Source organism: Berghia stephanieae, chromosome 10, assembly GCF_034508935.2.
Source record: "Berghia stephanieae isolate SIO BIC M18660-M18661 chromosome 10, UCSD_Bste_1.3, whole genome shotgun sequence".
Taxonomy (NCBI): Eukaryota; Metazoa; Mollusca; class Gastropoda; order Nudibranchia; family Aeolidiidae; genus Berghia; species Berghia stephanieae.
In genome coordinates, this window is record NC_088369.1 from 33,342,877 (window position 1) to 33,370,569 (window position 27,693).

The 27,693-nt window shown below is 33.8% G+C and overlaps 1 protein-coding gene across 2 annotated transcripts in view; it reads left to right on the forward strand.

Moving 5' to 3' along the window:
- The first annotated feature begins 2,133 nt into the window (after positions 1-2,133).
- Positions 2,134-27,693, forward strand: part of LOC144981004 (cytoplasmic protein NCK2-like) — a 28,965-nt gene continuing 3,405 nt past the window's right edge. The window contains exons 1-3 of one of the 2 annotated variants that reach the window (XM_078929052.1): positions 2,134-2,275; positions 10,640-10,776; positions 25,503-26,712. In XM_078929052.1, the coding sequence (XP_078785178.1) occupies positions 25,519-26,712 (1,194 nt within the window). In that variant the 5' untranslated portion in view covers positions 2,134-2,275; positions 10,640-10,776; positions 25,503-25,518. Of the gene's footprint in view, positions 2,276-10,639; positions 10,777-19,947; positions 21,011-25,502; positions 26,713-27,693 lie in introns of those variants that run through there. The other variant, XM_078929051.1, reaches the window with a different exon arrangement.

The following is a 27,693-nucleotide window of genomic DNA, read 5'->3' on the forward strand; positions in this document are numbered from 1 at the left end:
CTTGGGTCTGACCCCCCCCCCCTCCCCCATGTCAACACATGTCAACATTTGGTAGACCCCCCCTCCCCCCCTAGCTGATGACGTAATATGTGAACGCTCCCTATATAAAGTGTTGCTATTGGTTCTTGGTTTTATATTTTTACATTTTTGTGCGTTTGCATATATATAGGCATACATTGTCGCCAAAGATTCTCAACTTTGTGTTTATACATTTTCATGCATGCCACGTCTGTAAATGAGTTTCCATTTTTTTTTGATGAATAAAGTATATATTATTATTATTATTATTATTATTATTATTATTATATTATTATTATTATTATTATTATTATTATTATTATTATTATTATTATTATTATTATTATTATTATTATTATTATTATTATTATTATTATTTATTTTTTTTAAACAAAAACAAAAAAACAAAAAAAAAAAACAAAAAAAAAAAAAAAAACAAAAAAAAAAAAAACAAACAAAAAATAAAAAACCAAAAAAAACAACAACACACATACACAAAGCAAAAAACAAACTAAAAAAAAAAACAAAAGCAAACAAACAAACAACAAAAAAACAAAACAAAACAATTACAGTAACAAATTAGGGAATAGGTACTGGTGTAAGATAAAGGTCTGCTCCCTAATTTGTCACCTATATATATATATATATATATATATATATATATAATATATATATATATATATATATATATATATATATATATATATATATATATATATATATATATATATATATATACAAACGCGGATGGCAAAAAAAAAAAAAAAAAAAACAATAACAAAGACCTGAGTGACGTCAACTTCGAACTATCTATATATATAAAGGACCTACTCTAATGTCGTCGTCCTTGTCCTTTTACAGCTCAATGTTTGTGTGTTGTGATGCAGACGAGGGCTCACGACGTACCGTTATGAAGAATATAAGCATAAAAATCGTCTCGTCAATATGGAAACCTCTGTGATGTAATGGCAGCATGGCCGACTGGTAATCTAAGATTCTATCTCAGAGATGCAGACTGATATTGTGTAATGATGTTTTCTTGTATTTTCTTTCTGCTTTGTCTGGAACTGTTTCATATAAACATTTTCAGATATTATCTTACACCATTGCCTGCTCCATAATATGTTAGTTTGTTAAGTGAATCATCATTCGTAATCAAGGGACACAGAAATAACACACTAGAGGAAAATAAAGTAAGCTTTTCATGTTTAAAAAAAAACTATTGAAAAAACAAAACAAAAACAAAACAAAACAAAACCAAACGGACAAAACAAAATAAAACAAACGAAGTGACTATTTGGGCAATACTGTTCAAATAATTGTAAGACATTGTCCTGGTATTTGGGAAATCTGAAAATTTCAATTATCCGATCCAGTCATCATTAAGACCCCCAAAATTGGGTCCTCAAGTAAAAACCTCAGAGTAACAACACATACAACATGATGGTTTTGATGATAACACGCAAATATGAAGTAGGCCTACTTTAACTTGTAACCATTGCTTACATTGACCCTGTGGCTACGTGCACATATTTGAAGGTTAACCGAACTTACTAATGGGCTTGATTTGACAAGTAATGTCACTGTTTTGCGTTGGTTGCAATGAGACCAAAACAATTTGGGTTATCAGACCTGCAAATAAGTACGCGTCGCTTTGTGGCTATTAATGGCAGTTACGGTTCCTCTAGAAAACGAAAATCGCGGAAATAAATTAAGCTAATAATGTAAAGTGACTAGATTTTACAATTAGAGATTTCAGTTCTTTCAAATGTTTTAATTTCGATTAAAGCATCCCCTGGGTGAGAGGATAAGATTTCATATTGCTTTGACCATTATGAATTTCAGGAGAGACAATTCCTAGTGGTGGGTCTCAGATAATTATTTGATGGAGTTGCCTCCTACGTTTTTATACCAAAAATAGTTTGAGAGTGCTACTTCCGCTTATACACTCTGAAGATAAAATAAACCCAATTAATTTGACAGTTTAATCTCACTGAATGCAAGAGATTACTGTAAAATGTAATTAAAACATAATAAATAATGTATTATCTTTATATAAATGTCATAATATGTATATATTTGCAAGAAAGGATATAAGCGCAAGGATATTGAAACAGTTGACTTGAACTCTTGCAACCCACTAACCCCCACCCAAAATGGCGACCGTTAGTATTAGTAATTTTGACACGGAAATTACCCCAAGAGCAGCGTAGAGAGTATTGTCTTTTGGATTACTATATTCTTGTTACATATACGAGTAAGATATAATTTAGATAAATTCAATTCTGCATTTTATGAATCTACCCTGTCTATATATATGTCGAGTAACCTTGCCATGATTAGCCAACTCTCGAGTCGATGAGATGGTTTTGTTTTGGCTTTGGAATTTGGAAGATTGGAAGAATGAAGACAATGAATCAATGAAGAGGCAGATTGCAGATCCAAAACAAATTTGATATAATTTTAATGAATTAATGATGAATGAAAATAATGATTCATAATATTCATAGCTTTACGGTCATTATTTGTTTCACTTTCCTGACATGCTAGTGACTTAGGTATATTAGAAGCTTTTCATAAAAAGTAAAGAGTACTGGTCTGTAAAAAAGTGTTGTAAGTGTAAAAGTAAAAGTAAGCCAGTAAGCTTACAAATCGAATCCCGACGAAGTCCATGTAGGTACTTTGGTAACAATTTCAAATTGGATTGAGCTTAATGAAACCTATATCATTATATAAAATGCTTTTCAACACGATTCTAATACTAAACTAATACCAACATTGTGAAAATCAGATAAAGCAGAAGAGAGGCTGTCGTTTCGTTTAGTTTAAATTCTCAGCAGACCGTCTGGCAATAACCAAAAAAAGCCTGACCTTTTCGTTATTGGCATGGCAGACAAGTTTATCAAGTTGGCAGTAATATTTTATGCAAAGTGCCAACCTAGGCGTGAAAAATACCAAATATTATGAATAATTGACAGTGGTTATTTGTGTCCCAAGTCAGTTAATATTAATATCAAGTGATATCACAAGATGAAAATAAATATTGCTCAAATTCAAATGCCAAATCCAGCTTTAAAAAAAAAGGAAATGGATCAATGAAATGTACGTTTTTGACACCAATCATTAAAATTTTTACTACCTACCTACCTGTTAACTTTATTCATCTTCTTTTGATTCTATAATTTGGGGAGGCCTTCCGAAAGCTCCTACATCCCAGTATTCTTGTTCTAGTAGGGGGTTTGGGAGGGGGGAAACTGTTTCTGAAGAAAAAAAAAGTTTCCCCCCTCCCAAACCCCCTATTCCGACAAGCCTTCTAAGGCAGAAAATTTAACCATTCGACCATGACACCCACATGAATGTCGATGCATATTGTGTATATATATAGTAACCTACTATCCACCGACTGAACTGATTTATTGTTAGTTAATTTTATGTTTTTATTGATATTTTATTAACTTTACTTATTTCTATGAGCAATTTGAAACTTTCCATTTTCTGGAATTTTGATAACTGTTTAAAAGAGCGGCGTTTCAAAAAAGTGTCTATGTAACTGTGTATAACCGTCCATCGTTATTGGCAGACACTGTCTGCCAATAATCAATTTTCTTATTCTCAGACATGTCTGAGAATAATCACAGTGCAGAAGAAAAGTTATGCTAGTTTAAAGGATGAAAAATTGTCTATTTGCTTTTTTGTTTGGCCAGCTCTATTTCTCCGAATGCTCAGGAAAATAAACTTGGAACTCTATTTCTCCAAATGGTCGGCTAGCCTCCTTTAGCTAATGGGTTACAGACGCGATGTCAATGCAAAAGTAAATGCTCAAACAGAGTGGCCGGGGAATTCTCACGAATCATCAAGCTAGCGGGTTTTTTAGGCATATTGTTTACAAAGACAGTTGTGCTATCGCGAATACTCCATGATGTGTTACTTTTTGCACTTTGCGCTGCACTATCAAAAATAGAACGGAAGTAAACATAAATAACAAAGCCAAAGTCTCAAGACAGGATAGCACCTCAAGATAGAAGACTAACAGAAAGTTGGGAATAAAAGACAGAGCGGCCAAGCCCTGGCAAAAAAAACCCCCTAAAAATGCATACACATTCATCATTTACACAGACATTCTCGCAAATAACAAAAAAAATATTGAAAACGGAAACCGTTCGGAGAAATAGAGATCAGGTTTATCTTCCCGAGCATTCAGAGAAATAGTCACTTCGTTTTTGTAATTTACTGATGCGCTTAGTGACATGAAACTTGCATTTCCTGTATTTACCACCTTTTGGATCTCAAAACTGGCCTAAAATGGCTGCTAAGATTTGAGTAAGGATTTTGCTGGAACAAATTTCACGGTTGCGGTATACAGCTTATCCCTGAATTTAATTTTATTAAAAAGTCAAGATGTTAAATTGCGTGCTGTCACCGAAATTTTGATTTACAAATTTCTAATTTTTTAGATTATCCAAAGCTAAATTATACCCTATTCAGGGGTCGATGTTTTCCGCGGATCCGCGGAATTCCGTGGTTTCAGATTCCGCGGATTTTTTTCCGTGGTTTCAAATTCCACGGAACCCAATCATATAAATTTTTATTTTTTTTGGTTTTTTTTTTTCGATCCGAGTGAGAAAGTCTAACCCGCCGCCATTTTGTTTCGTTGTTCCCGAGGTTTCGTTCAACTTTTTAATGTCGGGATACTGGGTTACTCCAGGTTTCTTTTTTAAATTTTTTTTTAATGGTATCGATATCAATCACGCTTGTTTTCTTATCTCTTTTTTATTTCATGCCTGATGGGTATTGATACTTAAACGATATGATATTAATTGCCCTACAATACCCCGTCATTGTTTGATTTCTTTCTTCTCTCAACTCTCAACTTCTTTCTTCCCATTTGCCCATGTGTGTCTCTACCTAGTATGCGGTTCATTCAATTTGGATTGGCGTTTATCTTCTGTTTTTTTGCTGGACTTAGTAATTATCACTTTATTTCTGTGGCTGTTTGACTTACTCCTTCAGTTGTTTTATTATAATATAGTATCCAGGTGATTTGTACTACGACTCAGCAGTGACTGTGTTTTTTTTGGTGTGTCGATAGCTTAGTTAATTTGGTTTTTATCTTCAATTTCTTATTTCTTGACTGGAACTCCGGACTGGGTTATTATAATTATAAACTTTTGTGATTCATTTTCATAAATGGCTAGTCAGTTTCATACCCTTAAAGAAGACCAAAAGCCTTTGATTAAGGAGATTGACAAAACTGTAAAGAACAAATGGAATTTCAGATGGGGTGAGGAAGAAGTGACAGTGAAGGAGTTTAAAGTAAAGATTGGAGACAGTATCCATAAGATTAATATTGCAGGGAAAGCTGTTTGTAAGCTGTGTAACGCTGTTATAAATTATGGTGGAAGAGGGAAGGGTGCCCTCAAGGAGCATTTGAGTTCTGAAGCTCATTACAAGAAACTTAAATTGAAAGACTCTAATTATAGTCTGGGCAGCTTTTCTGGTAAGAAAGACAAACTATTTCCATTGTTTGAAAAGTGTAAAACTAAAGGTAGTGGCAGTGGTGAAAGTGTTAAACAATGTGATGAGACGAGATCTTCAGAGGGCGATGGAAATTCTGTAAAGAGAGGAAACACTGTTGTGCCTTTGGTAGATAGAATTTCTACTATGGAGGCATACATTCTATCGAAAATGTTTGAACACACAATGCCTGAGACATTTGCAAACGTGCTGGTGGATGTTGCGAAATATTGTGCTAAAGATCCTGCTGCTCTGGCACATGTCAATCTGAGTTCTTTTTCTGCGGCATATAATGGCTTAGCAAAGACAATTACAGAATCTCTTGTTAGTGACTTGCAAACAACTCCGTTTTCTTTAAACATTGATGAGGCCACAAGCTCTAGCAACAAGAAGGTGTTATCAGTGCTTCTTAGTTTTGTGAAGAATAGAGAGGCAAGGATTCATCATCTTGCATCTGTGGAGATAATGAGATGTGACTCAGAGACAATCTATGATGCCATTGTAGAAATTTTCAAAGACCTTTCCATACCATGGAGCAATCTAATTACCATTCTTTTTTATTCGTGTGCAGTGATGAGAGGACATATTTCTGGTGTTGAGACAAAGATAAGAGAGCGAAATGCCCCTCATCTTTTAGACATCGATGGAGATTCATGCCACCATATGAACAATGTTGCCAAGAAATTCTGTTCTCCATTTCAGCGTCATTTGGAGAATCTTTTTGCAGATTTGCATACAGACTTCAAGTGGTGCACACAGCATAAATCATATCTACAAGAATTGTGCTCTTTTTTGAAGCTGCCTTACTGTGTCCCACAGTACTCTTCTTCGACAAGGTGGCTTTCCACATATGACAGAGCCATGGAGATTACCCAGATGTGGGATGCCTTAAGGCTGTTTTATTTTTCTTTTCTTAACAAGAAAGACAAAGACATTTATTTGCCAGTAATGAAAGAGATGATGGTGAGGAAAAAACTTAATTTTAAAGACATGAAAGATGTGTTTGACATTTGTGCCATATTAGGTGAGAAGAAGAAAACAAAAGATGGTGAGGAAAGGAAGAGGAGGATTGTTAGCAAGATTTTATTCGAAAGTAAAGAGACTGAACTGCAGTTAGAGCTATATATTTCAGTGCTGGCTATCATGAAGGAGTATGTCTGCTTCGTTCAGACAAAAGAACCCATGGTGCATAAACTGCATGATTATCAGGATGCTGCATCCATGAAGCTTTTTCACTGCTTTGTGAAACCAGAATGCATAACAGATTGTTTGCAGGATGTTGATCTCCAAGAAGAAAAAAATTTGCTTCCTCTTAGGCATATTTTCATTGGGAAACCAAACCAGAAGGTTCCAATCTCTTTCTTGGAAAAAGTCAGGGATGCGTACTTAGCAGCAGGTCAACAAATGCAGAAGTGTCTGCTGACAAACAAGACACTGGAGTCCATAAGTGCGGTCGACCCTTCTTTTAACAACCACTTTGTAGTCAAAGTTCATCTGGATAAGCTGGCTTCAAAGACACAGCACCTATTCAATGAAGAAGAGCTTCACAAAGTTAAAGAAGAGATTAGGCAGTATGTTAATGACAAGGCTCTACCATCTTTTAACAAAGATGATAGACTAGACAGATGGTGGTGTTCTCTTGATATAGAGAGGAGGTATCCCCTCCTTCAAAGAATGATTAAGGCATTGGTAACAATATTTCATGGTGCCCAGGTTGAGAGCACCTTTTCTCATATGTCCAGAATAATCAACAAACAGACATCAAGAATGGGCATAGGGATGCTCTCAGCAATCCAGACCGTGAAATATGAGCTGCTGAGCAACAAGTTGACTTCATGACCCATGTCAGTATTTTTATAGAAGGGAGCCTCTGTATGATCCTGTGTGCCACCAACTCTGCATCAACATGAGGACAGCACATAGGGTCTATCAGGCTAAAAGGCAGGCTGCAGCTAAAAGGAATGAAATGGATGAGAAATTAAAGAAGGCTGCCCCAACCATGACTGCTGTGAAGAAACTCACGGCCTTGGCCAAGAAAAGGCAGCTTGGCAAGAAGTTAGAGCCTGCTCCCAAGAGAAGGAGGCTTTGAAAAGCAAGTGAAATTGAAGAAGATGGGAGGGGTGGAGGTGGTCAAATGTGATGGATTATGTTAATTATGTGTGTTAATTATGTGATATGTTTACAATTTATGACCAATTGTGTGAATTGACTTATGGATTAATTGGTCCCACAAGAACTCTAAAACTAAAAGTACAATAGCAGCTTTTGGACTTCATACAATATAGGGTAGGTGTTTTGTTTACATAATAAGATAATTGGTTACGCATAAAATTATGGTTAGGAGGTTGGTACGATAGCGCGTAAAATTTTCAGTGGTTTTGAAAATTCCCAACATGGACCCCTGCCTATTTTATCCACAGTAAAAAAATATACTAAACTGGCATTGATTTAAAAATAAAAGCAAAAACCAACACCAAACGATAGAGCAATTCCTCCTGAAGAAAGTAAGGCATAAATCATTAAAATCCACCCATCAACAAAAAATATATGGGGAACTTTTTCTGAGACCCATCACTCAAAAGTCCCAAAAATCGGGTCACAGCCAATAGGCCATTTATCAGCTAACTGCTGGAGTGTCAGATGGATGTTTTCCAAATTACCTAGTATCTTCTAGTTCTAGTCTAGCTAGGCTGAAACACACAACTACAACATACACTTTCACTTTACTGCACAATACACTTACACAAACTTGACATCATTAGACCCTTTGATAACTCCAGTCACTGGCCGCCGATAGGCTCATTGCTCTTTTTTTTTGGGGGGGGGGGGGGGGATTTTTTATTTGGCCCTTTATTGTTTGGAAGGGGTTAGGTCTAGGTGTTACTCTGTTGTAAGAATAGAGCAATATCTAGTGTTACCTGGTAGCTACCAGAAAAATTTGTTTGGATTCTGATTGCATTGACTTTTGTACGTTTACTCTTGTGACAACAATGTCTAATTACCATAATAGTTATAAAACTTGGTAAAAAAAAGTATCCTGATGAAAATGATAATGACAAATTAATGAAAGAAATGATGAACATGATAAAAGAAAAATCGTAAGAAGAAAAATAATGAAACATAAACAAATCAATATTTTGCCAGTTTGACGTTTTCAGTTCAGAATGTCAAAAACTTACATTTCATTGATCCATTTCCTTTTTTTTTTAAAAAGCTGGATTTGGCATTTGAGCACTATTTACTTTCATCTTGTGTTAAATATCACTTGATATTAACTGACATGGGACACAACTTATCACTGGCATTTTTTTCAGATTATTTGGTATTTTTCATGCTTTGTTTGGCATTTTGCATAAAATCTTTCTGCCAATGTGATAAACGTGTCTACCAATCACGAAAAGGCTGGGCTTTTGGTTATTGCTAGACAGGTGTCTGCCAATGATCAAAAGTCCAGGTTTTTGATTATTGCCAAACAGGTGTCTGCCAATAATTGTTTGTCTTTATTGGCAGACAAGTCTGGCAATAAAGACAGCCAAAAAAAAGAGTTGTCCCCATTTGGATTTGAACCCAGGACCTTCCAAATCATGAGTCAAACAGCTTAACCGCTATGCTACAGGTCCAACCTGCCTTTGGAGGAGATATTTAATCAGGTCTATTTTGAAGAAATTTTAAAATATGAATTATGCCACTTCTGTCTCATTATTTTTATGTAGTAAATTGCACATTAGTAGAAGTAGCAAGGTATACAGATGTTTTCCTTTTTATAATTGTAGTGACTTCTATTTTTGCGATTGATAAAATTCATGAGAGATATATATGTATCAAAGAGATATCTAGTCACTTTGTAACTGTTTTTTTTTTTTTCACCATGGCGTTATTTGTGAACTTAATTAAGGTGGTTTATTTTGGTTTTAAATTTAAATGACACAAAACCAACTTTCTAATGGTGTATTTCATTCTTAATTCCTGATTGCATTTCTTAGAAAGCAAATGATGTAAAATTTATCATTTTTTAAATTATAACAACTTTTTAAATTATGGAAACATTTTAATTACTAGGTACAACGATAGACAATTATTTAAAGAATATCGCTCTGCCAAATTTCATTAATCGCCTAGTGTAACCATAAAAAACTTTTGTTCTCTGGAGTTCTTGAGAATTTTGACCGAAGAAAGATTGGTCCTTTTGACAGCTCATGTGTCAACATCTGTCAACTCATACCTTGATTCAGGGGTGTAGATTTTGATGATGGTTGTCTCATTGTTGCATCATAATATAAATTCATTAGCATGGCGTGGCTGATAGGTGAAAAAAACAATTTATGTTCTATATTTATATTTGAAACAAAGTATATCAATGATCCTGTCTCATTGAGATATAAACAATGATATAAATGTCAAGAAATTCGGCCCATAAATAATAAAAGTCGAAAAAAAAAAAGCTATAATAAACCAAAGTAATTTTTTAAAGCAAATTTACTCGTAACACAGTAGGTTTTCAACCAATTTTTCTGAAATATGGACCAATGTATTTTATATGAATGTCCCATCAATCTGATTGGGTCAAATTAAGATGTTTTGAGTTTGAAAAATTTTATCAATGTGCCTATCATCTTTATCATCAGACGCCTAAAATTACAAGGTTTCATCATTTTCATGGTTTAAAAATTTCCAGTTCAGCGAAAGTTTTGCGGCCATCTTGGTTGTGCCTGAGAGTCCCCTAAACAAAATATAAAGGCCCTAATTGTAGACACAAAATTTATCTGTTATATATTAGTCCTTTATTTCTTTGGATTAAATAACAATTAAATTTTCACTCTAGGAGAGTAACTCAGTCACATCTCTCCAATCTGAACACCTCAGTTCCTTGCATTTTGTCCGGATTTCCTAGATGTGGGATAGTGGAATAATTCCTGAAGTGTATAAAGAATAAAGAAAAAAAAATAAGACGACAACATTCCTTAGCATGTGTATCTTGTTTTAGTATTGTTCTATTTTCATGTCACCAATAGTTTGTCCTCAGTTACTTTAAAAAAGATTAATATTCAGCAAATGATTTTTCATTTCTCTCCCTCCTCCACTTCCCTTTTTAAAAATTTTTTTAAAGCAATGCAATGCAACAGCATGACCGTCCTGGGAGCAGCAGTCTTTGAATGAAGAAAGGGAGATCATTAAGATCTACTTTATCTTGGAATTATTCTTGGATTTGACTTCCCACAATTGTGTTTGATTGAATCGGCTTATGTAAGTATTATAATTCTTTTAGAATTATCAACATAAAGAGTCACAACCTCTATTTTCAGACCTAGCACTCTTACTGATACCAAATTAGCCAAATTGATATTTATTTCTTCATTTTTATTTTTTTACCAAGGAGATGAGATGAAATGGATAAAAATATTAGATATATGCAGCTGAGGGGTCTGGTGGTTTGACGCTCAGCTTGTGACCTGAGGTCAAAGACTCAACCCAACTGTGGGTGGTGCTAAGTTGAATCCTTTCATATTTTCTCAATTTTTTTTCACCATATATCTTGCAACTGTTTAAAAAAGCAACAATATGGAGCAGAATTGAAATTTTCCTTCTCATGTCGTTGGATTTTCAAATTTATCAGATTTTTTAGGGGCAGGAGTGGCTTATAGCTTTACCCCATTTGTTTTTACACTGACGTCTCATTAAATTTTTTTTTTTAAAGATTGACCCATATATTTTTAGTATGGATTGACAGTTATAAAAAAAACTGTTTGAAAAATATTTTTAACAATGACTTGGTTTCTTAGAGGAATAAAACACTCAATCATTTTTTTTAAAGTGTCATGTCATGTAAAGGGTGATTTAGACCAACTGACCTTTTAAATTTAATCATAGATATACCGGGAATTGATTATTTCTTTATCAAGCAGTTATTTGGTCTTAATTCAAAACTTTGTTCTGAAATTTGGATTTCTTGAAGAATAATCAGCTTTATGTTTGATGTCATTGACATTGCTGTATTCTTTTACGTGCAATATTTCTTTTTTTTTTTTTCTTTTTTTTTTGTTTTCCAAATTTTTTATTTTCCTCAAGCACTTGTTGACAAATATTTTCATTAATTTCATATATTTACTTATTTATCCTTTTTTTTTTTTAAATGTTTTAACAGTTATTTTTAATGATGTGTTCAAGTGAGGGATAGAATTAAAAGTCGAAGCTGGTAATTCAAATACCACTTTCTATCAGAACAGAAGATGCTTAATTGGAATAACTGTCTGTGTCAGAATTTTTTCAATATAATTTCTACCGGATAATCGGAAGGCATGGCTGTTAAATGGAACAATTTCAGACCTTCAACAAAAGTTTGAAGATTTTTTCTTTTCCAAGTAATTGAAATGAACAACCAATGAATCATCCTGTTTGATCAATTGACAATGAATGACACCCTTATAAATGATATATTAATTTTTACCCATTAACCGCCTTTGTGAGCAACATAATGAGAGCACAGGTAATGATGCAGTGTTTGATGCCCAAGACATGTCATTTTTGTTATGTGACATTTGACACAATTTAACGACATTCGTGGTACTCCGTGAGTCGTTTACTCATTGAGGAAGCATGATATGATGTCTTAGCATTTGCCTTTAAGATGTTTTATTAGAAATAATAATGTGACCTATGTGATACCTTTTCTAAAAACTAGATAATGTAATGTGATAACTTTTCTGAACTTTTAATTGTATTAAAATTTATTTTACTACCACTGTCTTAAAGTAGTATATTATGTTAGGATGAATTAGGTGCTGGAAACTGAATGTATAGCACAAACATGAAACTTTTTGTTAATATCTAGTTGTTTTTGTTAAGAATAAATACAATTTCTTTCATTGCAGAAAAAAAATCAAAATTCTTATTTCTGATTCTATATTCATTCTTAAGGATACGTTTTCAGACAATGTGTCACATATGGTATTTTTTATTTTTTTATGATGGTTTTCAAGTCCTTTTCCTCTGATCTAGAATTTATATTAATATTTCTAATAATAATAGCCATCATTCCTTTACTTTCATACTTTTAATATTAATTTAACCATGATAGATCCGTTGCTAATCCACTAAGGAAGTATGTCAAAATGTTCATAGTGTGGACATTGTTGACTTTAGCAATGACAGTTCATATAATCATTTTTATGGATGACAAAAACAATGTAAAATGATAATGCAAACAATGTGTTATAATATTAGCATTATCATTTTTGGAATTGGAAGGGAAGCATGATTAATATTCCTTTCAAAAACACTTGGCACGCATTCCAGATGTTAAAGAATATACACTGATTAGATTTCATCTACATCCAGGAATTCTTATCTGAGAATGAACTGTAAAAGATTTTCAATTTTGTCACTGATCTCATCTATTGCGATTCATAGAGTTATTTCAGCTCATAATGAATTCCTTCTAAAGCAATCTGTATTCCTTTCGCTAACATGATGATAAAATGACCCCTGATGTGACAATGTCACTTGTATACAATATAAATAATGATATATGAATATTCCATCGCTGCCCATTCTCTACCAGCCAAACGTGCTTAAATTTATTGTTTTTAAATTTATTTTGTTTATTGAAGATATGTGTACTTTCAAAATTTTTGTTCTCAGTTCCGATCTTCACATATTATGTTTATATATATTTTGTGTAATGCTTATTGAAAGGAAAAGTAAAAGTGGCAATCTTTCGTAGTTTTATAGAAATATTTAATTCCCCTTTATTTTATTGTCAGATAAAAACCGCTTTGGTCACAGCCTTATGACATCTGATAATAAGTATTTGGTGAAATGGGGAAAAAATGTTAACCTTATTCACTAAGTATTCTAAATAGAGAGGTACCATAGCCATATCAGAAAATAAAGAACATTAAATTGTGATTTTTACAGATATGTTCATTATATAATAAGTTAACAGATTCAGTTTTGTCCGGGTAAAAAATAAGTAAAATTGTCTCAAATTGAATGTTTTTCTTTCTTTTCCTTTATTCTTTTAAGATATTAGCAAAATTCTCGAGTAAATAACTCACTTCCAGATAGCCTAGCCAAAATTATGGATTACAAAAAGCTATCTACTGTGACTACGCATGAAAAATCATAATTTGCACATAAGATTATGCATAAATATCGTTGTAGGGTACCTTCAAGCCGGTGTCAATATCAGTAAAGTAACAGTTACGCAAACATGTGACAAATTCATTTTTTGTTTATTAAAACTGGTTCCTTTCAAATCTGGAAAAGAGCTGGAAGATTGCATGAAGAATATCAGAGTGTAAGAAGTGATAATAGGAGAATCCGAATTCACGACAATGGCGTAATTTGTCAATCAGGACTACATTTTGACTTGTCTGATGTCAATAAAGTTTGTTGCCGACTTCAAGAACACGGTTGCAAATTGTACCATTACAAACCATTGAATATATATATATATATATATATATATATATATATATATATATATATATATATATATATATATATATATATATATATATATATATATATATATATATATATATCCCTCTCTCTCTCTCTCTCTCTCTCGAAATAGACCTCACTGTCAACATTTGATGCTCGTTTAACATAGTGGTGAAAGAGAAAAAAAAAAGGGGGGGGGGTGACTTCATTGAAGATTGAACTCAGACTTAACTTAAAGTTTGAAGGCAATTTGCAATAACATTTACGCTAAATTCCCTTGTCCCGAGGATATGGGAGGTGTATTAGTTTTTTTTTTAAGGAGGGGGAGGGGAGAGAAGGTAGAGTTGGTGCTGTAAGGAGATCTTACTTGATGGATTGATTGATTAGTTTGCATCTCGTCTCGACCGTTTGCTTGTTACACGCGAAGTGGTGAATTCACTGTCAGAACGCATCATACACGTAAACATGACTTTATTTCCCTTGACATCTAGAATTACAAGGAGCTACAAGCTTAAGTCATTTACGTAATATTGTGTTGGATCCTCTTGGAATTTATTAATTTATTTTGTTGTTTTTTTGGGGGGGGATTTTTTTTTTTTTTAACCTTATGACAATTTTTTAGTCTCTGGTGCTTATATTATTTTTTTTTTTAATTTGCTGGATGACCCAAACTGGGCACATGGATAAATTATTGCTTGGATCTTAATCTAAGTACCTATTATTGAAGATTGTTTTCGGGCGCTGATACTAAATGCTTTTGTGTGTTCTATTGTTTTGTATGCTGTTTACCGACTTTCTTTTTCTATATTTAGAGATGTTATTGAAGTATCACAAGCGCCATTTAACTCTTTAAACCTATACTAACTCCATCTCGAAATCGAGATTATTATTAATAGTATCATCATCATCGTCATCAACATCATTATTATTATTATTATTATTATTATTATTATTATTATTATTATTATTATTATTATTATTATTATTATTATTATTATTATTATTTTTATTTTATTTTTTTGTTTAATTTATTTATATATTTTTAAAGCCCTCTAAAATTTCCAATACAAGAGCATTGTAGTTTGTACACATTATAAATGAATGTTATTAATGACATCTCATAAACCAGGATATCAGCGGTCTTCAATGGCTTTATGGTATTATAATATGTTCCTTGTAAAATTTCTTGCAAGAAATCGTTGAGACTGTATTCTAATGATCACATAGAGTTACCTACGCCATCCAGCAGTGACTGAATGAGGCTCATAATTTCGCCGGCTTCTCTCATAATATTATATCTCCTATTATCAGTATAGGATGATTTGGCACGTGCCTTTTCTAGGACCTGGAAACTGGAAATTGTACACTGCATGGGCGAGATGGATGAATGGATAAGGCATTTCACAATGGATTTTAGGCTGAGCATACGGCACCTCGTATTTTCCTTGAATGAGAAACGTAACCGCTATTACGCACTTTGCAGTGCTTTGATTATGTTACCCTGTTAGTTCTACGTAACGGGTTCTAAACATAAATTAAGTTATTTCCTCATAGATGATCCGAGAGTATCATACTTATTTATTAGTTCACCATAACCTGCTCCTAGAACAATATTATTTTCATATTCCCAGTCTTAGCATACAGTCAGACGAGCTAAATATTAGTCATTACATATTATATCTATTTGCTTGTTTGTTTGTTTGTGTTTTTTTTTTTTTGGGGGGGGGACAACAAAATAAAAGAAAAAAAAAACAAAACACACAAAAAGAACCAAAAAAAAAAAAAAAAAAAACAACGAACAGTTGTGTGACGTCAGTCGTCAACCATAGTCATACGTGCACTTTATATATATATAATATATATAAACGTTAATATCAAAATATTGTGGTTATAATGTTTCCTGTCGGTGTTTGTGGGTGTTTCAACACACACCAACTGATGTTATTGTTGACTCATAACATAGTACCCACCGTTTGCTACCTATTTTATATCCAATATAAGGTGACTCAGTACACACTTGATAAAACTATCCCATTTCCTTCCGCCCGGACCAGCCTACACCGTGGTGTTACCTCAACACATCGTATTAGTGGTTTTATTAATGGTATAGTTTTATAGGACTACTAGCAGAAAAAAAAAAAATCAAATTTCCTCTCTTTTGTTGATAGGCTTTTCGTTTTCCTAATTAAATGGAAAGGTAAACAGAAAAAAAAAGTAAAATTCACTTACGGTTTAACAAAGTTATCAAACACACTCAATATACTGTTTATTCCATTACTTACTATTAAAATATATAAATAAATGAGCCATATGACGTCACAAGCATTCCAAAATAATATTTAGAGATTTTTAAAATTAAAAAAAATAAAAAAATTTTAAGGCGGGGGGGGGGGTGTTAAAAATAAGTCTATGATGCGATTTAAGGATTGTGTTCCCGTCAAGTTTATTTTGTTTTTGTTTGAATTATTCCTATTACACGATGCACTTTGTTATCACACCTTATACTACATGGGACGACCATGCTCTTGCGTATCGTTGATTTGTCCATTTGTTGTCAGTCGCTTCCTTCGTCATCGCCTCATTCCGATCTAATGTGTCATCAATCGTCTTTGTGTTTTGGTTAATCATTATCTTTGAACTCGGTGGTCCATTTCGTTTATTGAATTCAGCGATTTATCGATTCCAATGCCTGGCTGTTCGTTATTTTATTTGTTCTATTTATTTATTTATTTTATTCCATTAATCTGTGTTTATTTTATTTATTTGTTTGTTTTTTGTTTTTTTTTCCTTTCTTTTTGAAGCGAGTCAACTGGATCCCAATATTATGACGCAAGCCTTTATCAACTTTGGTACTTCCATTATGTATTATAAACAAGCGCTAATTTGAGATTTGAAAGGAAGAGGACAATTTTGAAACACAATCTACCCTTTTTATAAGCTATTCATTCACCCGCTAATATACTAAATCTTCATTACCATAACAGACGCGATGACATTCTTGTGGTTTGATGTCCTTGTCTACGATTAATAATAGTTTACATAGGCTACTTAAATTGTGTGAGTGTATTCCTCGAAGTGTTTTGTATTGTTTGAGATTATAAACACCAGTTTAGTCGTAGAGAAGAAGAAATTGGGTGGGAAGAGGTGGGGGAGAGAAGAGGATTGGCTGTGTTTTTATGACGAATAGAAGAAAGTATAAATATGGATGTTATAGACAATGAAAACGAGTTGACTGTCTCAGATAGATGATACTACAATGTGTATCCACCCCCCCCCCCCCCGACACACACACACACACACACACTCACATACCTTTCCCGTACTTGACTGTTGGTTTTTACATACTTGTTTTTGTCTCTGAATGTATATTTTGATGACCTCGGTTGTCAAGTGCAGTGTACACAAAGCTGATGGTTGAACATCTGGGTTTTATTTTTTAAAGATTTAATTCAGTTCAAATTTTATTTTCTTATTTATTTATTTATTTATTTATTTATTTATTTATTTATTTATTTATTTATTTAATTATTTGTATGTATGTTAATTTATTCATGAGTTATTTTTTCGTGTATTTATATATGTATTTATTCATTTAATTTAACGTCGTGAACAACACGTACTTATTTACAGTTCTGATAACACACATTATTATGGGGTTATAGCTGTAATGGAAATACTCTCAAACAACGCGAACTAAAACAATATTAAATCTAGCCCATAATTGCGTTCGCTTATCAGACCCACAATTATGTGCAAGTCGTTCGTGAACATAATAAAATTAAGGAATAGAGGTCAAATTGTTCTGTGACGTCATTAACCATTTTGCTGCTTTCGTTTTGTCCTGTCGTTGATTATACTTTTCAAGCTTGTTTTTTAATGTTGCGTCAAATGAACGAGGGCCATTGAAAAAGGTTGACATCGAAATTATGAATGGCGAATTGATAAAACTTAAAAGAATTAAATTTTATTTAAAATAGGTGCAAGGGCAGGCATCGTCATTCAAAACTATCTTCTTGCACATTTTCGATTTTTATGATTTGTCATCATCATCATCATTATCATCATCATCATCATTATTATTATTATTATTATTATTATTATTATTATTATTATTATTATTATTATTATTATTATTATTATTATTATTATTATTATTATTAGTTCTCCACTGGCGATAAAGCCTTTGTTTTTTTTCAGAAAAAAAGTATATAATTTATCTCACCGCAATGGAGTACGAACTCCATAAAACAATTTAGATTTTTCTGTCCTTTTTTTAATAATACAACACTGCACAGAATTACGATTTAATAAACGTACGTGCATTGAGGATCGTAAAGCATTTTTAAAAAAGAAGGAAAAAACCTCATCAAATTAATTACATTGGTAATTGCACTCGCCATTGAAAGCTTATTCATCATTTACACGTCACACGAGAGCGTTACTTGTCAATAACATCTTGAAGACGTCTATTGAAGATTTTTTTTGGGTTTTTTTTTTTTTTTTTTTTTTTGGTTTTCAAATTTAAGTTTGTTCCAAACTATCTTTCCTAGAGTTTCTCTTTATATCTGATTTCAGCCACTGTATGTGTTTTGACAGTGGCAAACCACAGGACTTATCATCAATGTTTAAATATTATTTTCCGATTTCATTTTTTGTTACTCTGATATTGTCCCAACATTTGATTTGAAACGGTCAGAAATAACAATATTTATTGGGCTGTTAGCCCTATATCATCGAGACGCTTGTCTATCTTTTTTTTTTTTTTTTTTTACTTTCAAGCGGAGCTAATGTTGACCCAGCTCCCAATGCCAGTCTCTACAGGATGGAGATTAGTGCCGGTTGGGGGACCCTCCTCTCAATCCCCCCCCCCCCCCCCCCCAATAAAAAAAAGGAAAGAAAACCCAACACATTCGTAGGGTTGTTTGAACACATGTATGTGAGTGTGAATCAAGTGCCTTAGCTATGCAGGCATAATGGAGCGACGTGTGACGTACGTTCATAGATAATATTTTAAGCCGTGAATGTATTATTTTGCACTAAACATTAATTTTAACACATTCGTCTCCAAGTGTTTAATCAAGCGCTTTCCGATTCTTCGATTCATATAAATTCATTCATTCATCCACCTCGTTTATCAGTGGATCATCACTCACTTCGTTTATTTTCATTGTTGGTAGTTATAGGGTTGGCTAACCTGCTGTTCTTTGTCATAACCCCCCCCCCCCCCCCCCTTTCTCATTTCGAACAAAAAATAATTGAATTAAAAATTTGAAATATCAAAATTAATTTTTTTTTTTAATGTAAAGAAGTCTCGTCGATTTCAAGTTTGGGTCAACTCAATCCTCCGATATTTGAAATAAACGTTTTCTGGTCAAAATGGAGAATAAAAATTGTTGTTTTGTTAGGGGACAGCAGCAGTGTCGAGCAAGTCAATATCTATTGCTAATATTATTTTATTTTGTACATATTACAACCTTGATTTTTAAAATGTTTCCCCGCTTCAATGGCCATGCACTTTATTTACCCTTCTTTCCTTAATGACTCAGTTCTTATGTTTCAGCTTGGGTTTACACTTCACTGACATTTTTATCAACTTATTCATCCATGTTTTCACATCATGTGTTATGAATTTATACACAATAATCTTATAGAGAATATATTATATTGTTTATATATCTAATATTTCGATCCCCTTACTGACATACGTAGTTATTAACCCCCCCCCCCCCCCTCCTCTCTCTCTCTCTCTCTCTCTCTCTCTCTCTCTCTCTCTCTCTCTCTCTCTCTCTCTCTCTCTCTCTCTCTCAAAGGGATTAGTCAGACGGTGACAAGCTAAAACCAATCTACCTTCTCCCTCACTCGGACATTGAGGGGTATTAGTAACTCTACACCCACGACTTAAATTATTTTCGGGAACACGATAAGGCGGTTAGCCGACATCGTAATGTCGTTATGTGGTACAGTAATTCAAACGCTTTTTTAATTAGAATCAAAGGAATTGTGTATGTTATTATGGTTGCGACTTTCTCACTCATCCTACTGCTCAACAACTTTCTATAACTTAATGTTAGTATTACCATTACATTTTCTCACGGCCGTCTTTCCTACTTGATCTTTGCGTCTACGTCATAATATTATATATGGCTAGTTGACCTTGTAGAAGTCTTTTAAGTAGTTTCTACTTCAATTTGTCAATTACTACCTCTGCTATTGTAGCCAGTGCCTGGGAAATAAATTAGTTAAATACTATGCGTAATTCCATGTAATTTTCTTTTTCTCGTTCACGTTATACCATCACTATTATTATTGTGCGTTGGAATTGATGTGTAATAGTAGAAACATTGGGATACCATGAATACATAATTCATGAAGATTGCAAACTGATTATGAAGGATTCTTATTAAAACCTGCTTTTGTGTGCTTGCCATTTTTTGAGAAGTGGATTCGGATGGATCAGATTAATGGTTTCCGCATTGTCGTTGACTAAAAATCGTGTTATTACCTTGTATGTTGATGTACAGAAGGATAATTATTTTGTATTGTGAAGACAACCATTTTAAGAATTTTACTTATTAGCTCATTCCTTTACACTCATCAATATAACTTTCAAAATCCTGTATACTTATAAATAAAATTGTGTTAGGACTTCTGAAATGCTGGTTTATTAAAAAAAAAATAGAAATAAATGAAATTGCTGGAACTTTGATTTAATATTGTGTAAACATTGGTTTGATACTGTGTAGATCAGAGAGATCTCCTTATTTTCCAACGCCAACAGTGTTTTGACGTGTGAACATTTTTTACTAGTGTGACCGGTGGCAAAAGAGACGAGACTATCAGCTGCGTCAAATAAATAGTGTTCTTTTCAAAATGCATAGTTTGTTAATTTTTGTTTAGATCACTACAATGGACAAAGTGACCGAATCTAATAATCAAGTTTGTCGGTGATATATTGATTGAATACACCTATTAAAAGAAATATATCTCTCGTCGTCATTATGGTACTGCAAGTGTCCATCATCAAAGAAATGTTAACGTAAGTTTGTATTGCATCTTATTATGTACGATATCAACTTTCCATTTATATTATTTGTAGTGATTGCGATAAGGTTAAAGATAACGTGGAATCGGAAAAGGAATATATATATATATATATATATATATATATATATATATATATATATATATATATATATATATATATATATATATATATATATTTATTTATTTTTTTTTTTTTTTATTTTATTTTTTTTTTAACGCAACAATAAATAATGTTAAAGAGGGGAAGGGGGGAGTTAATAAAATTTAATATTTCACCGAATTTCACCCTTTAAAGGCGAAACCGAAGTCGTTAAAATTAGTTTCATCCATTGTTTATTTGGTCACACGGGATGCAGACCTTTCTCATCGTCTTTACCAAAAGATCTGTAGCGCAGGGCATCGATGCCTTGGCCGGTCACATCACGGTTATAGTTGCTTTTCTCTTGGTGAAATCGGTACGATAGACGACAGGCGAGAGTAAAGCCAAACTTCGTCTGTAGAAGGTTAAAATAACACAAATATACAACATTTACGTTTCGAGATAGAGCCTTTCCTTGAGAATAAATAAACAGTAAAGTGATGCGGCGTCAGCTTACAGGTAAAGTGAACAGCGTGCTGTTCAAAATTCCATTCATTACATCATTTGCATCATTGATAACTCATGACATCACACATCTGTCGGCTCTCTTGATCTAGTATCATAATATTATTAGCTTTAATTAAAAACTCTTTGCTGCCGACTTTAAAAAGATTTTAGCCCGAAACTTTCTTGTATATTTGTCAATTGTTGAATTGATCAATTGAAGGCACAGCTGAGATCTATTGGGGCCCACATATGAGTCATTCATCCCTTCTACGCGGTATGTTTAACTCGATAACAGTTGTTTTGTTTTTTTAAAACACGGAGTTTGTTTTGACATGGACAATTCACAAAGTCAAAAAGCTTTTTTTTTTTGTTTTGTGTCGGTACTTATTTATTTTGATAATTTAAAAAATAGGGCATCTTCTTCTTCATCTTCTTTTTTCTTCTTCTTCTTCTTCTTCTTCTTCTTCTTCTTCTTCTTCTTCTTCTTCTTCTTCTTCTTCTTCTTCTTCTTATTCTTATTATTATTATTATTATTATTATTATTATTATTACGATATTATTATTATTATTATTATTATTATTATTATTATTATTATTATTATTATTATTATTATTATTATTGATTCTCTCTCTCTCTCTCTCTCTCTCTCTCTCTCTCTCTCTCTCTCTGTGTGTGTGTGTGTGTGTGTGTGTGTGTGTGTGTGTGTGTGAAAGGTGTCAGACAAAGCAAGAAAGAAAAATACAAGAAAATACGGTACCCATTTCTCAGCCCCTCTGCCACGTGCCATCTGTTCTGATGATGATACAGACATCACCTTGTTGACGTTGCACGTAATATTTTTTCTTCCAAACGGATGTGATCCATTCCTCACTCTCATCTCTCTCTCTCTCTCTCTCTCTCTCTCTCTCTCTCTCTCTCTCTCTCTCTCTCTCTCTCTCTCTCTCCTCTCTCTCTCTCTCTCTCTCTCTCCCTCTCTCTCTCTCCCTCTCTCTCTCTCTCTCTCTCTCACCGTGATTTCTTTGATCTATCTCGTATCATTCCAGTTGACCCGCTGCTTGATCGTTCCATTTCTTACGTGTCTATCTATCTCTCATTATCTATCTATCTTCTATCATCTATCCATATTCTATTATCTATCTATTTATTATCTGCTGTTCTATCTATCTCTCATTATCTATATCTATCTATCTATCTATCTATCTATCTATCTATCTATCTATCTATCTATCTATTCTATCTATCATCTTCTATCTATCTTATACATCTACTTTCTTTCCATCTTTCTGATCCTCTGTCACTATCCTTGATATTATTATATATATATTATTATATATATATATTATATATATTTATATTTGATTTAGGATGATGATGAGAGAAGATAGAGAGAAGGAGAAGAGAGAGAGAGAGGAGAGAGAGAGAGAGAGAGAGAGAGAGAGAGAGAGAGAGAGAGAGAACACACGTCCATTTCCGGTTTCTAATTTGGTCTTCTTAGCCAAGTTTCATCATTGCTAAACTGCTCCACCCCGAGCTTGAGCACGGTTGGTTGTAACTGGTCTCTGGATTAATCATTATGCCAGTTTTATTATGGAGCGAGCGAAGAAGCTACAAAATATTGATGATATGATTATATGTCTTCACCTACCTCGACTTCTGCAATGCTCATTCCGTCCCGTGTATCATCGTGTACCCGACCATTCGTAACTCTCTATCTTATCAAGACGGTGGAAATAAAATGTCTTATGTGTATGAGTTGGATTGCACCCGAAACTTGTTTAGGGTACTATTTTGGGTTATATTAATTGCATGATATTTATTCCAGCGTGTGAGTATTTTGATTAGGGGTATCAGTTTCAGTACGGGTAGCATTGATTGCGGTGGTTGTGGTTGTAGACGAGGAAAAGCTGATAGTGGCGTTTAGTTTTATATCAATTCAGATTATTTTGCCTTTACATGGCCAGAAATGTCGCATATCAAGGGGGGGGGGGGGGGGGGGGGGGCTTGTTTATGTTGGGTGGTTTTTTTTTTGTTGGTTGTAATTTTGTAAAGAATTAAGCGATGCTGAAGAGGCTTTAGCTTTTATTTTTTCCTACCATTATTAATCTTTTTTTTTTATATACCTTTAATTTCACACACCCCCCTCCTCCATCACCTCCACTCCCTCGACTGCGACTGCTACTACTACTACTACTAGTACTACTACTACTACTACTACTACCACTACTACTACTACTACTACTACTACTACTACTACTACTACCACTACTACCACACTATTACCACTACTTTTATATTGACTTCGTCTTTACTTTTCTATTTCCTGCTTTTATAATCGAATCCATTGTCAAAGCTTTGTTGATAACCTTTGAGTCATTTAACAGGCCTGTAATGTTAATTGATATTATTAAACTAAGTGATGTAAAAAACAAAGAAAATAAGAATGATCCTCCATTTCAGCCTGATGCCACCATCACATATTGGATGCATGATTCAGAAGATATAATTGAGTTTGTGACCCTACCCCTTCCCCCCCCCCCCCCCCCACACACACACACTTCTTCTCTCATTTCTTTTTTCCTTCTTGTTTGTTTTGTTTACCGGTCTATCTTTTTAGGTAGCAGGGATACATTGCGATGCGGTAGCTTATTTTGTTGTCCAATATTATTTAACATGAGGCTCTTCTTATTTAAAATGATTGAATGAAAAGTCATATTATCCTCATAATATTATTTCTATATAGCAACAAGCACTTCAGTACTATGAACATGGTCTTTCTATTTACTAGATAATATATGAAAATATAATTGAATATGCATTTTTGAAAGGGTCTTTATAGATTTGGTGGAAAATACTAATCGATAGACCGAAGCAGGGCTCAAAAATGGATGGAATTTTCCGGTTGTGTTGTGTGTTTTTGTTTTATATTTTTTTCACTTTAAAAACATTTTTTTGGGGGTAGAATTTGATATTCTGTGGGATAAAAGATTTGCCAGAAAATCAACAGCATTCCGACAACGTTTTTTCAGGGGCGGGGGGAGTGGTAATAGATACAATGCCACTTTGTCATCGGCAGTATCTCCACAGCATCATCATTACTATATCCATCACGATTATCATTACTACTACTACTACTACTACTACTACTACTACTACTACTACTACTACTACTACTACTACTACTACTACTACTACTACTACTACTACTACTACTACTGCTGCTGCTGCTGCTGCTGCTGCTGCTGCTGCTACTACTACTACTACTACTACTACTACTACTACTACTACTACTACTACTACTACTACTACTACTACTACTACTACTACTACTACTACAACTACTACTACTAATTCTACTGCTACTACTACTACTACTTCTACTACTACTACTACTACTACTACTACTACTACTACTACTACTACAACCACTTTATCATCATCATCATCATCATTATTTATTTATCATCATCATTATTATTATTATTATTATTATTATTATTATTATTATTATTATTATTATTATTATTATTATTATTTTAGTTTAAAGAAAAGAGGGAAAGGGGGTGTTTAGATTTGGTAATGATCAATAACTGCATGTTTAAAAGTGGATGCTTTAAGTCTATAATACAGAATTTTCAGCTTATTCTTGGGAGTCCAACCAACTTTGACCCATAGACTGAAGTCATCTTACTTTATTAATTTATGGTAGCAAGCATTTTTTACAGTCCATTTAATGCTACAGAAACTGATGAATTTGGGTTCATTGGGCTTATGGTTCTGATGGACTACTTGTTTTATTCTTGCATTTATTCATTTATGACTTTTTGTCGGGTCCAAGTTGATTTAATCTATTGATGATTTAAGTCATTCCTTTCATCTGTTCTTTTTTTTTTTTTTCAGCCATTCGGCTTCCACCATGGCCGAGGGTCAGCAGGAGACCCAATTGGTGGCAAAGTATGACTACAGGGCTGAGAATGCCCAGGAGTTGACAATGCGTAAGGGTGACCGTCTTCTTTTGGTGGATGATACCAAGGACTGGTGGAAAGTACGTTGTCCTGAGACCGGTAAAGAAGGATTTGTACCATCCAATTTTGTCAAAATTCCCAAACCCAAGGCTTCTCTGTTCTCAACAATCTTAAAGAAACGGGATGGCAAGAAAAAATCAACTGAATCAGGCACAAAAAATTGGTCATCGTGCCCCAGTCCTTTCTTAAATGGAGACCCTTCATTGCGTGGTATTGGGCCAAGGACTAACGGTAACAATTCTTTGACAGGGAATGGGGGTGGTAGTGGAGTGACTGAGACATATCAACTCGGTCAATGTATGCCTGCATGTGCCAAATACCTGTACACTGCCCAGAGAGGGGATGAGATATCTTTGGTGAAGGGGGAGAGACTAATGGTGATAGAAAAATCCAGTGATGGGTGGTGGAGGGGCAGGAAAGATGACGGAAGTGTCGGTTGGTTTCCATCCAACTATGTAGAAGAAGTTGGTGGGTTTAATAGTAATAATAGTAATAACAGTAACAATGCAACCCCAGGTGGTGGTGGGGTGGGAAACAACGGAAACCATCATAATCCTCATCAAGACAGTAACCTTCTATATTTCACAGCAGCCGAAGCCAAATCTCAGTCATCTCCGTCTCACTGTTCATCGGACAATGTGGTTTTGGCTCTTTATCAATTCACAGGGAAGAATTCTGGTGAACTTAGTTGCCAGAAAGGTGAGAGACTCGATGTTATAGCTTGGGAACCTGATTCTGACTGGATGTCAGTGCGGAACTCTCGGGGTGAAACAGGAGTTGTTCCTACAAATTACGTTACACCAGCTGCTAATACAGCTACTACTGTATCTTCTGGTGAGGAAGGAAGTGAGCGGGCCACATCAACTTCATCATCCAATCCCCAGTCGCAATCCCAGTCTATTTCTTCCATCTCCAATAACTCTATAGCAGCCTTAGCTATGGCTGGTCGCAAACAATTTCAGGTGACGGGCCCCCTAGCTGACAAGGACTGGTACTACGGCAAGATTTCACGTAACCAGTGTGAGGACCTTCTTACTAAATATGCCCAAGATGGTGATTTCCTAATAAGGGACAGCGAGTCAACGGTAGGTAGTCATTTTTTAAAATATACATGAACCCAAATACGATATCAACAATTTTGCTATTTCCCTTTAATATTTGTATAATTTTCAATTTCTACAAGTATTGTATTTTTTCAAGCCTCTTTCTCCGACTCACTTTCCCTCTCTCACTTTTATCTCTCTCACTTCTCTCTCTCTCTCTCTCTCTCTCTCTCTCTCTCTCTCTCTCTCTCTCTCTCTCTCTCTCTCTCTCTCTCTCTCTCTCTCTTTCTCTTTCTCCTCTTTCTCTTTTTTTTTTTTTTTTTTTTTTTTTTTTTTTTTTAAGCTAAAAAGGAGACTAACAAAAGAATACTGACTCGATCAATTTCTTTCCATTTTTGTATTTATATATTTAAAAATTTATTTTTTATTTTTCGATTTTTAAACCGTAGCATGCAAATTGCTTTTACTGTCCGTTTCTGGTCTTTGTTTTGGATGCTTGTAAGTGCATCTAAATTCTAGCTTTATAACTTTTAGACTATCTACTATCTCAATTATTTCCATAATCTTTTTTTGACACTGGAATTCCTTAAAACTTTCACAAGAGATGTTAAGCCCTTTAAGTTTAAGCAAATAAACATACAGAAACCAGGTTGCTTTTAAAAATGTATATGAGACTCTGCCAAAAGTCACCTTTATAATATTATTCAACATAAAAAGACATTGTTCCATTATATTGAAAAGCAATGGAATGGAGCAAATAGTTTTAATCAGCTTCTCTAGGTTTAGTGATGAAAAATAATCCAAAAACTGACAATCTAGTACCAACAACCTGTATCAACTTTGTCCACTCTCTTTCAACACTGAAAAACTCTTTGTGATTTAATTTTGGTGGCAAATCCTAAGTTTTAATTATTTTTTATTATTGAACCCACAAAAACGGATGGGATTTGAATCCTTCCATGGGTTTTCACAATCACATTGAGTCGTGTTGATGTTACAAAATTATCTTAAGGTAGAGTCTCG